We start from the raw sequence: 13,452 nt of genomic DNA, 5'->3' as shown, positions 1-13,452 counted from the left end.
TAAAGTGACAACAAGCATAATATAAAGTACTATAAGAAAAAAGTAGGAAAATGACTGGAAACTCAGGAGGTGCATTGACTTTGAAGAGGCTTATACTTATTCGGAGAACTGGTATTTATATTAATACCCAACCCGTGGAAGCCGAAGTCTGATTTTTCAAAGATCCTTTAACTCCTATGTATGTAACGTTAGAGGGTTAATATCTGAATAGATTAGTAAAAAATAAGTGTATTATTTAGAAAGTTCTAAAGTAAGTTGTAATAATAAACATTGAAAAGTCTCTGCTGTAGATTAATAGGTACTGTGTACACTGTTTCTAAAATATATCAAAATTTAAACCTTTGTAGACTTTTCCCTACTGACTTGTTTGAAATCTTCATTGATATTGGACATTATGTGCGTGATATCAGTGCTTATGAAGAGTTGGTATCAAAGCTAAATTTATTAAAGGTAAGTTAAAACCTTCATAGCTTTAAGAAGCTGTATTCTTAGCACATTCTTAGCACAAGAAAGGCATGAAATATTTTTTATTTATGTATTTGTCATTTAATTTATAACCAGGAGGATGAATTGAAGCAAATTGTTGAGAGTATTGAGAGCATGAATCAGAGTAAGGCACCTACAAAACATGTAGGCAATTATGCAATTTTAGAGCATCTTGGCAGTGGAGCTTTTGGAAGTGTATATAAGGTAAACTTCCCTTTTGATATTAATTTACAGGTTTGAGGGGAGGCTTCATGAAGAGGGTCTAATACCTGTTTTAGGCACTACTGTCCTCTGAATTTCAGTAGGGGAATGCAGGTCCGAAAGGGCCTTTATGGATTTTGTTTGTCCCCTGTTGTATTTATAAGATTGACCAGTGTATCTATTAGGTTTCCTACGTTTACTTTCTTTTAATTCCCTTCCACAGACAGCATTTCTGTCTATTGCAAAGGCTAACAAATCTGTGTAAAACCACAGAAATTAAAGCATGTTTTATCTGAAAAGCAACACTGGGCACAGTGTTACTTCAAACACTGCCGCAAGTTCAGCAGTGTACTGCTAACCTGTATTGTGGGGCTCCAGTTCTTTTGGCTAATCACAGCTATGACTGTAGCTTTTGTGAGACAAATTTGGACTCTGATAATTAATCTGGTAGCCATAATAATATCCTTTCTATCCCCATCCTATATTAATTTTACAAGGGTTTTATCTTTTTCATAGGTTAGAAAACATAATGGACAAAATTTCCTGGCAATGAAAGAAGTCAATTTACACAACCCAGCATTTGGAAAGGACAAAAAAGACAGAGACAGCAGTGTAAAGAATATTGTCTCTGAATTAACCATCATCAAAGAGCAGGTGTGTCTCATGGACTCTAGTTTCATGTATGGGCATTCTGCTGTTAGCATTATTAACTCAGTTCTCATATAGCAGGGCTTCCAGCTGCTGTTACTATTTTTGTCTGATCAGTACAATATTGGGCACTTTTACCTGAATGCTGTCAATATTGAAAACCTTCTTACTGTAATGTTAGCAGCAATGCTTGTTACTTTTTGTGGTTTTGAACTTTTTTTTAGGGATTCTGTAAACTAAGATTGTGATAGAAAACTCATGAGTCTTTGTTCCATTTAATGAATTCTTGGATTTAAAATACAGTGAGAAGATAGTCTTTTTTGTAATTGAAAATTAAAAAACCCAGACTGATCATTAGTGTTCTTAGGCTAAGAAAGCCAATACTTTGGTGCAGGTGTAATTGCCTGTCTTCAAACTTAATTTACTCTCTTTCCATTATTAAGGGGAGAGTGAATAGGAATCATGCTGTGTTTTCCTCCTGGTTGCTCTAGTAATGTGCAACACTTCTCTGTGTTTGGGGTAGCAGTGAAGGTCTACTGCACTGCAGTTCATAAGCAAGTTCATGGAATCCTTGTGGAATTCTTCCTTCCAATGTGTAGCTAAATGTTATAAATACTGTGCCATCAGTTTAGCTATTCTAAACATCTAAATTTCTTTCCTCATTGTAGCTTTATCATCCAAATGTTGTACGGTATTATAGAACCTTCTTGGAAAGTAAGTATAAATGCAGAGAATTAGTACATTGTACATACTGAAGACATAGTATAAATAAATAAATAGTATAAATAATAAAAGCACTTATGGCTTGGAAGGAGTGTATCAAATTTGAGCAATAAATAGTAATATTTTCTTCAAGAATGCTACAGTTCAGACAGGCTTATATTCCTTTAAAATTGAAAAAAATTGTGAGAAATAGTATTTATATTTGTTTATCAATCAGTAAAACTAGATGCAATGTAAACATGTAGGAAGCATCGTTCTCATCCTGTAGAGTTAAAGATCCCAGATTTACAACTGGAATGCTAAGTAGGGAGAAAAGCTATAGTAACTAGTAGAATGAATGGTACAGATTGCTCAGCTGTATTGTCCTAATTTTCTTTTTATAAAAAGTAAGCTACAGACACCTGCTCACTGAGTGATTATCAGGCAGTGAATTCCTTATAGTTGCTGTGATATAAATTGAGGAAAAAATGGAATAACAAGGAGTAGAACTATGATTAAAATGTATTTGTCTGTACAAATAAATTTTTAAAAAGTAAAAAACAACAGCTTTTAAAATACATTTTAACCTCAAATACTTTATTTTCAAATGCCTTCTGTATAAATGTAATGTTCTATTAATTCATTTTCTTTTATGTAGATGACAGATTGTACATAGTCATGGAGCTCATAGAGGGAGTGCCATTGGGAGAACACTTTCACTCTTTGAAGCAAAAGCAACAACAGTTTACAGAAGAAAGAATATGGCATATATTTATCCAAGTAAGAGCCTCCATTTTTTTTGTTACCAGGACTTTCCTACATGTAATTAGTAACACCGTTTAGGTTTGTTAGGCTAATACATGACAAATTAATACTTATTATGTCAGGCACTAATATCAGTTATGAATTTAATTTTATGTGCCTTTATTTAGGTTGTAGTTAAGAATCTTTGTAAGGCTCGTTCTGTTTGTTTTTAAGCTTTGTCTAGCTCTTCGTTATTTGCATAAAGAGAAAAGAATTGTTCATCGAGATCTCACTCCGAACAATGTCATGCTGGGGGATAAAGACAAAGTTACAATTAGTAAGTAGAACTACTTTACTTGAAGAGAATTTGCCACGATGTACGTGAGTCGAATTTCTTTACTGAAACTCTCAGAACATTTCAGATTCCAGGGCGTTGGTCACCGTACTTGGAAGCTAGTAAATTATTACATCATTATACTGTTGTGTAAAATCATTACTAATGCAGGTTTTGTGATCGTTGCCACCAGGTGTCATCAGCCTTGACTATTTTTTGCAGCTAGGTACGCCAAATATGATGGAGGACATGATTTAGCCCTAAAAAAATTAAACTGTAGTTATGCTTCAAGGCCTGTTTTTATTTAAATCAGCAAGAATATCGAGATAACCAGATTAGATAACAAGTGCTAATGAACATACAAAGTACAACAGACATCTGTTCTATTCCAGTTCTCCCATTGTTTAGTACTCGTCAGTTGTTCCCAGTGATCAGCTGCAGTGAGGTGCTATTTGTCTAAGCCTTTAGTAGTGGATATTCTTGACCTACACTTCTATAATCTCCATAGTGTGGAGGAAGAAGCCTGGGCAAGTTTCAGGATAGGCTTTGAAAGCAGTATATGTGTGAACAGTACTCCAAAGTATGACAAAGTTTTACTCTTTGAGTGAATTAATACAACCTGGTACACAGAGCAAGCCTCACAGGCAATTCAGATACTGTAGTTTTTAAAGTTCTCAAAGAACTACTGCATGCTTTCTTACTGCTTGTGACACAGAACTAAATAAACAATTTGAATACTGCAGAATTGTTGTGAGAAGTCTTGATGCAAAAATCAGTCTTTCTTCTTTAAAAATAACAGGGAAGTAGACATATACAAAACACTCAGCTATAATAGGCAAATTGTTGTGGTTTAACCCTAGTCAGCAACCAAGCACCACACGGCTGCTTGCTCACCCTCCACCCCTTCTGGGATGGGGGAGAGGATCAGAAGGGCAAAAGCAAGAAAACTTGTGGGTTGAGATAAAGACAGTTTAATGGTTGAAATAAAATAGTAATAATAAAAATTTTAAAAATTGTACCAAAAAGGAAAACAACAAAAAGAGAGAAACATAACCCAGAAAAACAAGTGATGCAACTGCTCACCACCTGCTGACCAATGCCCAGCCAGTCCCCGAGCAGTGATCGCTGCCCCCCAACCAACTGCCCCCAGTTTATGTACTGAGCATGATGTCATATGGTATCGAATAGCCCTTTGGCCAGTTTGGGTCAGCTGTCCTGGCTATGTTTCCTCACAGCTTCTTGTGTACCTCCTTGCTGGCAGAGCATGGGAGGCTGAAAAGTCCTTGACTTAGTATAAGCACTGCTTAGCAACAACTAAAACATCAGTGTGTTAATGAGGTAGCATTATTCTCATGCTAAATGTGCCAGGCCTTCCTGTATTTATATTTCAACCATCATCCTCCATACCATAGAGCCTGCAACCGCTTGGCCTGTTTGACTGCAGCACATGTTTCACATTCATGGATAACGTGTGCAATAGTGTCCACGGTTAAGTCCAACCCTTCATAATGAGCCCATCTATATGTTGCATCTCTTCCTTGATGGCCTGAGGTGTCATGGACCCATTGGGCTATAAATAATTCACCCTTATGTTGCCATTCCAGATCCACCTGAGCCACTTCAATTTTAGTGGCCTGATCCACCTGCTGGTTGTTTTGATGTTCTTCAGTGGCCCAACTCTTGGGTACGTGAGCATCTACATGACTGTCGTGGTTTAGCCCCAGCCAGCAACTAAGCACCATGCAGCCGCTCGCTCACTCCCCCTGCCCCGGTGGGATGGGGGAGAGAATCGGAGGAGTAGGAGTGAGAAACACTCCTGGGTTGAGATAAGAACAGTTTAATAATTGAAATAAGATAAAATGATAATAATAATAATAATATAATAATGATAATAATAATAACAGTATACAAAGCAAGTGATGCACAATGCAATTGCTCACCACCCGCCGACCGATACCCAGACAGTTCCCGAGCAGCGATCGCTGCCCCCCGGCCAACCCCCCCCAGTTTCTATACTGAGCATGGCATCATATGGTATGGAATAGCCCTTTAGTCAGTTTGGATCAACTATTCTGTCTGTGCCCCCTCCCAGTTTCTTGTGCACCTGGCAGAGCATGGGAAGCCGAGAAGTCCTTGACTAGCATAAGCGGTACTTAGCAACAACTAAAACCATCAGTGTGTTATCAACATTCTTCTCCTACTAAATGCAAAGCACAGCACTATGCCTGCTACTAGGAAGAAAATTAACTCTATCCCAACTGAAACCAGAACAGTATCCACCCCTTATTCTATACCATCTATGTCATGCACAGGCCCTCCCCTCTCCAATGTGTTCTAATTAATCACCACCGGTTTCCCTATCCTGTCTTGATATATACACACAGATATCATTCCCTTCGTCTATGGCCCATTCCTCTAAAATGTCCATTGAGTTCATTTAGCCCATGGGTTTCATCTGTCTTTCAGAGCAGGAGAGGTGGTGTGCAGTGTTGGATTGTTGCATGCTGAAGCCAGTTCTCATTCCAACACGGTTTCATCAAAGTTCACTTTCATTAAGCTGGGCAATTCTCACTGTAATACCATTGATGTGGCATATAGCAAACATAACATACAGTACTATATACTTAACATTAACATACTATATTATTACATTAACATACAGTTAAGAGATAACATACAGTAGTATTATATAGCAATTAGTATCATACAATTCAGTTCATTGACTATTTTCACCCAAAATCAAATTCCTTTGAGGTACATATTGGACTTCCCCATCCTTTCGCATCACCCACCAAGTGCACCCAGGTCCTTGAGCAAAAGCAATCCCACAAATGGGTTTGCCTTTGCCAGAGGGGGAGGTCACCCAGACTGTCTTCCCCAGCATATTTTTTATGTGCACTACAGGAACTTTATCTCCTTCTACAGTACGTAAAAGTTTTGATTGGGCAGGGCCAGCTCGATTGGCAGATCCCCTGGTGTTGACTAACCAGGTGGCTTTTGCTAAATGTGTATCCCAATGTTTGAATGCCCCACCACCCATTGCTCTCAGGGTAGTCTTTAACAGTCCATTGTATCGCTCGATTTTCTCAGAGGCTGGTGCATGGTAAGGGATGTGATATACCCACTCAATGCTGTGCTCTTTGGCCCAGGTGTCTATGAGGTTGTTTTGGAAATGAGTCTCGTTGTCTGACTCAATTCTTTCTGGGGTGCCATGTCACCATAAGACTTGCTTTTCAAGGCCCAGGATGGTGTTCCGGGCGGTGGCATGGGGCACGGGATATGTTTCCATCCATCCGGTGGTTGCTTCCACCACGGTGAGCACACAGCGCTTTCCTTGGCAGGTTTGTGGGAGTGTGATATAATCAATCAACCAGGCCTCCCCATATTTATATTTCAGCCATCGTTCACTATACCCGAGGGGCTTGAACTGCTTGGCTTGCATGATTGCAGTGCTTGTTTCACATTCATGAATAACATGTGCAATACTGTCCATAGTTAAGTCCACCCCTTGGTCACGAGCCCATCTATATGTTGCATCCCTTCCTTGATGGCCTGAGGCGTCATGGGCCCACCAAGCTATAAATAATTCACCCTTATGTTGCCATTCCAGATCCACCTGAGCCACTTCAATTTTAGTGGCCTGATCCACCTGCTGGTTGTTCTGATGTTCTTCAGTAGCCTGGCTCTTGGGTACGTGAGCATCTACATGACGTACTTTTACAACCAGGTTGTCTACCCAGGCAGCAATATCTTGCCACAATGCGGTGGCCCAGATGGGTTTGCCTCTGTGCTGCCAGTTGCTTTGCTTCCATTGCTGCAACCACCCCCACAGGGCATTTGCCACCATCCATGAGTCAGTATAGAGATAAAGTACTGGCCACTTTTCTTGTTCAGCAATATCTAAAGCCAGCTGGATGGCTTTCACCTCTGCAAACTGACTTGATTCCTCTTCTCCTTCAGCAGTTTCTGCGACTTGTCGTATAGGGCTCCATACAGCAGCTTTCCACCTCCGATGCTTTCCCACAAGATGACAGGTCCCATCAGTGAACAGGGCATATTGCTTCTCATTTTCTGGCAATTTATTATACAGTGGGGCGTCTTCAGCATGCGTCACCTCCTCCTCTGGCAATATTCTGAAGTTTTTGCCTTCTGGTCAGTCCACGATCACTTCCAAGATTCCTGGGCGACTGGGGTTTCCTATTCGAGCCCGTTGTGTGATCAATGCAACCCACTTACTCCATGTAGCATCAGTTCCATGATGTGTAGAGGGGACCCTTCCTTTGGACATCCAGCCCAGCACCGGCAGTCGGGGTGCCAGCAGGAGCTGTGCTTCAGTACCAACCACTTCCAAAGCAGCTCAAACCCCTTCATACAAAGCCAATATCTCTTTCTCAGTTGGAGTATAGCGGGCTTCGGATCCTCTGTATCCCCGACTCCAAAACCCTAGGGGTCGACCTCGAGTCTCCCCTGGTGCTTTCTGCCAGAGGCTCCAGGTAGGGCCATTCTCCCCAGCTGCGGTGTAGAGCACATTTTTAATATCCTGCCCTGCCCGGACTGGCCCAAGGGCTACTGCATGAACTATCTCACGTTTAATTTGTTCAAAGGCTTGTTGTTGCTCAGGGCCCCATTTGAAATCGTTCTTCTTCCGGGTCACTTGATAGAGAGGGGTTACGATCTGGCTGTAGTTTGGAATATGCATTCTTCAAAAACCCACAACGCCTAAGAAAGCTTGTGTTTCCTTTTTGCTAGTTGGTGGGGACATAGCTGTTATTTTGTTGATCACATCCATTGGGATCTGATGACGTCCATCTTGCCATTTTATTCCTAAAAATTGGATCTCCTGTGCAGGTCCCTTGACCTTACTTTGTTTTATGGCAAAACCAGCCTTCAGAAGGATTTGGACTATTTTCTTTCCCTTCTCAAAAACTTCTTCACAGCCAAGACGAGGGAGGAAGAGAGACTTTCTTTGTATTCCCAGAGTTAGCCAGCCAATTAATTAATCCACCATTGGCCCCTCTCCATCTTTCCAGGTCATTACTACCAATGAGTTTGCATGTGACGGTGGTGCGCTCCATATAAACTCTGCCACGTGGGTCGCATGCACTTGATTTCATCTGGATCTGTGAATAACTGCTCGTTGTCCAGGTCATCATGAATCACCTCTAGCACGACTAATTCCCTCAAGTACTGGATACCTCTCTCCATGGTGGTCCATTTGCCTGGGTGATATATAATATCTTCCTTGAAGGGATACCTTTTCTTCATACCTACCAGAAGCCACCTCCAGAGGCTGAGGGCTTGTGTCCCTTTTCCAACCGCTTTGTCAGTGCCCCCTTCCCTAGAAAGGGATCCTAGCTGCTTGGCTTCCCTAGCCTCTAATTCCAGGCTACTGGCCCCGTTATCCCAGCATCAGAGCAGACAATGTGCTCGCCTGGACAATGGCTGAAATCTTTTTGCATATCTTGCAGCTCACTCAGGGATAGGGATCTGGTGGCTACCGCCTCGTTTATGAGTTCTTCCTCTTCCTCCTCCTCTCCTCATGATGGCCGTGCTTTTTCATCATTCCTTACTAAATGAGCTGTTTAGTATTTAGTATTTAGCAACTGTTGTTTTATAGTAAATATTTATACCTGGTGATATACATACTTGAATTCATTCATTATTAAATTGTATATGTGAAAAAACTCTGATTCTTAGTAATGATGTAGTTTTGAAAGAAGGTGATTTAATGGAGCATTTGTCCCTGAGTGATGAAAATAAATATTCAGAACATTATTTTGAAGTATCATATAGTTGTATTTTATATCAACATACTGTCACTGGGGGGCACTCTTGTCTTGATTTAACACCTGTGCCTTACCTGTGGTCCAGTCTAGATCTATAGCAGTGTAAATTTATGTTCAAGTAAACTCAAAATTGCCCTTGAAAAGCATCTATATTTCTGCCAAAGATTTACAGGAGTTGAGAAAAACTAGAAGAACTGAAACTTATTTTGACCATTTCTACAGTGTTTGGTTCAAAACTATTGCAATATTTAAACAAACGCTTTATTTAGTACTTCAGTTAGTAGCAGTGTATATTGAATTTTCAGAGGGCACTGAAGACCTTTTATCTATTACTTCTGAATTTTACTGAGCCTTGTTGTTTTATAACCTTAATGAAATTAACAATAATTTACTTTCTTTCTGATGATAGTAAATATGTAATGTATTGGTGCATGCTGTGGTATTATGCCTAACTCATACAGTCCATGTACACTCAAGACTGGAGCATTTGCGATCTTGATAATTATATCTCACAGTATTTATGGATAAGCGTACTATCCATTTGAGAATTTCAAGTGGTTCTAGAGGAAAGTTAAAACAAAAATGTCAGATGAAGGTCAAAGTGTATGCTCAAATATTGAGAAATCTTAAATCTGCCTTTGCAGTGAATTTAACCTGCCAGCTTTTATAAAAGGAGAGGGTCTGCTCTAAGATCTACTCAGAACTGTAGTTCCATGTTTACAAGCTCCACAGTCATCCTAAGGAGAGTGAGTTCAATTTTCTGGAATCTTTCAAATCTCAAAACTGTCCAAAGCTTGTCTCAATCTAACTAGAGTAATACTCCTGTGGGCTACCCGTGAAGCTGTGTTGTGCGACTATGTTATTAAGATATGGCCCTGATGGTCCAAATTATTTTGCTTCATTAAAGAAGCTTGTATATCTTATAATGTTGCTCTTTTTTCTTTTCCTCAATCAGTCCTTCTGGAAATATTAACTTTTGTTAATCTTTTGCTATGAGAATTTGCAGGCTGACAATATAACAAAGGCAGCTTATTCTTCTGTAACTAACGTTCTTCAAATATGTTGTCTTTAGAGAGGTGCCTTAGTTTTGGACTCTCATGGTAGATTTTGATTAAAAAAAACATAGTGAGAGCGAGCAATACACAGGAGCAAAGTGTTTCTATACGCTAAGATTTTCATTCTGTAGTGTGCATGGCTATGCAACAGCCCCAGCAATCACAGAATCATATCACAGAATATATTCAGTTGGAAGGAACCCAAAAGGATCATCAAGTCCAACTCCCTGCTCCTCACAGGACTACCTAAAACTAAACCATATGACTAAGAGCGTCATCCAGACTCTCCTTGAACTCTGAGATGCTTGGTGCCCTGACCAGTTCCCTGAGAAGCCCATTCCAGTGACTGACCACCCTCTCACTGAAGAATCTTTCCCTTATGTCCAATCTACTTTAAGAAAGTTCTGAGACCCACAGGCAGGCATTTCTCACCACATATGTGACAACTGAGCCACTTGCGTTCCAAATCCCATGAAGACCTCTCATAGAGTTTCTGAGTTTACGATGGTTGAAAAGGAGTGCATAATGTGGGAGACATTCCCATCTTCTGTCAGCACAGAAAAAAAATAAATCTGCTAAACAGTTATGCTTGCTTGTCCTGAAGTCATGGAGAAATTGCTACATACAGGTGGCCCTTGTAGAACAATTCCAGCAGACCTTGGTAGGCAGGAACCTATGGTGAAAGGTGTCTGAAAACTAGAATTCATACAGGCAGAGAACTCTGCAACTGGCCTGTCACAATGGAAGATTAAGCTATGAGGGGCCTTTTCTAGAAATGGTCTCTGAATATCTTCTCTATAGATTTACTGAAACAAGAATACCTGAGGTAACAGTAGGAAGAATTTTTTAATCTGTATATTCACACTATTTTTTTTCTTAAATATTGTGATCAGGCACTATCCTTATCTGGGTCTTTGTTTATTATTTTGTTTTTAAACTTATGCAAGATACGAACGAAAGTTTTAAGCCAGGAGGTGCTTCATTCTAGTGTGAAGATTATATAACTTCCTTTGCATTTCCTGTGACATCTTTTACACAAGTCAGTTAAATCTGAATTATCCCAGGTTTTTGTAGGCTCTTTTAAGTTGTGTGTTGTTGCAAATGGAAACAGACATTTACAATCTGATCCTAGCCAGACTAGTGGTGATATAAGATCTCTGTTTCTGACTGTAGAGAACTTTAAGCATGCTGTTGTTATGTAGTCTCTGGAACTGCGCACCCTACTCATTTTTTCTTTTTCATCTCTGACATAAATTTCATAGGAAGGGGGCCATAACTACCATCTCTAATATGTTGGCACAGCATGTAATCATAATTGGTTGAGCTACAAATGCTACAAAAATATAAATATTAAATCACGCTAACCTGCTATTTCATAAAACACCTCATTCTAAATGGGTAGAAAAGTGTTACTGAATCTCTGGTCAGGTTGAACATCTGATTTATAATTTCTGACACAAGCACAAAAAAAGTAGAATTTTAGGCACAGCCTGAATGAAAGTTGTTTTGTATAGGGTTTTAGAGATTCATTGAACCAATATTATCTGTGGATCTCAGTTTAATGTGCCAAGCCTTTTTACGTAAGACAAGGAGAAGCTACAGTTTTCTGAATTTAAAAAGTTTACCTGCTCTTATTGCAAGTATTTTTTACTGCAGCTGTATTTTGTTTCTAGCACAGCGTATTTCTGTCTAGAGCTCCACAGCTGCATCTGTTTGTAGGATAAAACAGAAGACACTGTATATCATCACTTTTCCTCAATGTCATCTAGGTGCAGTAAGGTTTAGATCTTGATGGTCAAAGAGGGCCATGTGGAATCACTTTGACACCTTTCAGGTCTGATATCAAGCAGAATTGTGAAGGGTTCCATACACTCTTTTGGGTGGCATGGTCTGTTTAATGTTTAGTACACATGATACAATAACACCAGAAAGGATCTGTATGGAACTGAAACCTGGGATTATATAGCAGCAGAACACTAATTTTGAGACAACTCATCTCTCTGATATACTTCTAATCATAGCAGGCAGCCATGAACTGTCAGAACAGTGAAGCGAATGAGATGTGAAAAGTTCAAATAGTTGCTGGATGCTGGAAGAAAGCTACCTGTTAATTTTGTAATTCAGAATACTTGCTTGTTGAGTGCACTTTTTAAAAGACCTGTTGCCTCCTGATTCTGTGCCGTGCCAGAGGAGCAGTGGCCATGGGGTAAAATGTATATAACTAGTGTCTGTTTTGTGTTAGTCACTACTTTTCAGAGTCACTTAGATCAGTGCTAGGTTTTTTTGCAGATTATATGGCTCATTTAACCAGTCTTTATTTTCAGAATTGCTACCCTTCGTACCAAGATTCAAGGAAATGCTTGTAGTACTTCATTTTCAAAGCTTCCATAATAGGCTGAGTGGAATTTTCCACTTGTTTATGTCCACATGGTAAATCAAACATTCTGGACACTATTGGTGGATTAATAGCACAATCGTATCTCTCTCCACAAATCTCAGTTCTAGACGTGGATCAATGCTAATGTACTTAGTGAAGAAGTTACAGGCTTCACAAACCTGAAAGATGGTAGACAGAGTTTACAAAGCATTGATATTAGCACACAGAAAGGAGAATGATAGAATAGCTAGAAAGGTGTATTTGGGAATGATGAGAAATTAATTCTGTTCCCATTCTATTGATAGAAAAGAGTAGACTAACTATGTACTACTGTTGATTAAATTACAGATTATCTCGATTTTAGGATATGCTTTTATGGAAAATAAAATTAAAGTTCTATTTTTATCTTCCAGATCACTGTAACTCAGTTAGTTGCTGATAAACTATCTTGATTACAGTTGCAAACTTGCTGAAGAGAAGCAAAGTGATTTTGTCTCATCCTGAGCCTTTCAGGGTAGAAGAAGAAACTTTTCAATGGGGACACAGTGAAAATCTAACCTGAGTAGGTCTGAAGTTCACATATGTGTTGAATTTGATATTCCATTCATCCTCTTTTTTTGTTTTGCTTTGTGTGCACATTTGATTTTAGGGAAAATCAATGGCATATTCAAATAGGGTTCAAATATAAATGAAGGCAACAAATGTGCAAATATGAGATCAGTGTTGTTAAGATGTAGTCTCTGGAAAATTTTCCTCTTGTTTTTACTGTAGAAGATCAATCTACTAGGTGAAATCTTTGGGAAATAAAATGGCAAATGAAAAAACAGATTCTGTCAATAAAAAGAAAAAAACATTGCATGTACCTAAAATGCTTATTTAAAGAGACTGCTAAGATTTAGAAAGTTTTTGTAATTCAGCTATTATGAAAGTTGAAGAGATCATTCTGTAGGAGGTTAAGATACTAGTCAAGTCAGCCTACTCATTTTTTCATAGTTCTCTCTTCCCTTCATGCCTTCTTCCCCAGCATGTTAATGTTTTCTGAAACAATTTTACTTCATTATCACTTACTCTGCTACCCTAAACACAACTTAAACAAGTGAAAACAAGTGAAGAATGGTG

General features: G+C 39.2%; 1 protein-coding gene across 4 annotated transcripts in view; it reads left to right on the top strand.

The window, feature by feature from the left end:
- Positions 1-13,452, top strand: part of NEK10 (NIMA related kinase 10) — a 103,898-nt gene that overhangs the window by 21,135 nt on the left and 69,311 nt on the right. For 2 of the 4 annotated variants that reach the window (XM_075705370.1, XM_075705368.1), the window contains exons 16-21: positions 348-450; positions 562-690; positions 1,204-1,341; positions 2,004-2,049; positions 2,696-2,817; positions 3,016-3,118. In XM_075705370.1, the coding sequence (XP_075561485.1) occupies positions 348-450; positions 562-690; positions 1,204-1,341; positions 2,004-2,049; positions 2,696-2,817; positions 3,016-3,118 (641 nt within the window). Of the gene's footprint in view, positions 1-347; positions 451-561; positions 691-1,203; positions 1,342-2,003; positions 2,050-2,695; positions 2,818-3,015; positions 3,119-11,030; positions 11,100-13,452 lie in introns of all 4 variants that reach the window. The other 2 variants (XM_075705367.1, XM_075705371.1) reach the window with 2 other exon arrangements.

The sequence above is a fragment of the Pelecanus crispus genome, chromosome 2 (assembly GCF_030463565.1).
Source record: "Pelecanus crispus isolate bPelCri1 chromosome 2, bPelCri1.pri, whole genome shotgun sequence".
Classification (NCBI taxonomy): domain Eukaryota; kingdom Metazoa; phylum Chordata; class Aves; order Pelecaniformes; family Pelecanidae; genus Pelecanus; species Pelecanus crispus.
Note: the sequence above shows the minus strand (reverse complement) of the source record. Positions and strands in the feature narration are given on the sequence as shown.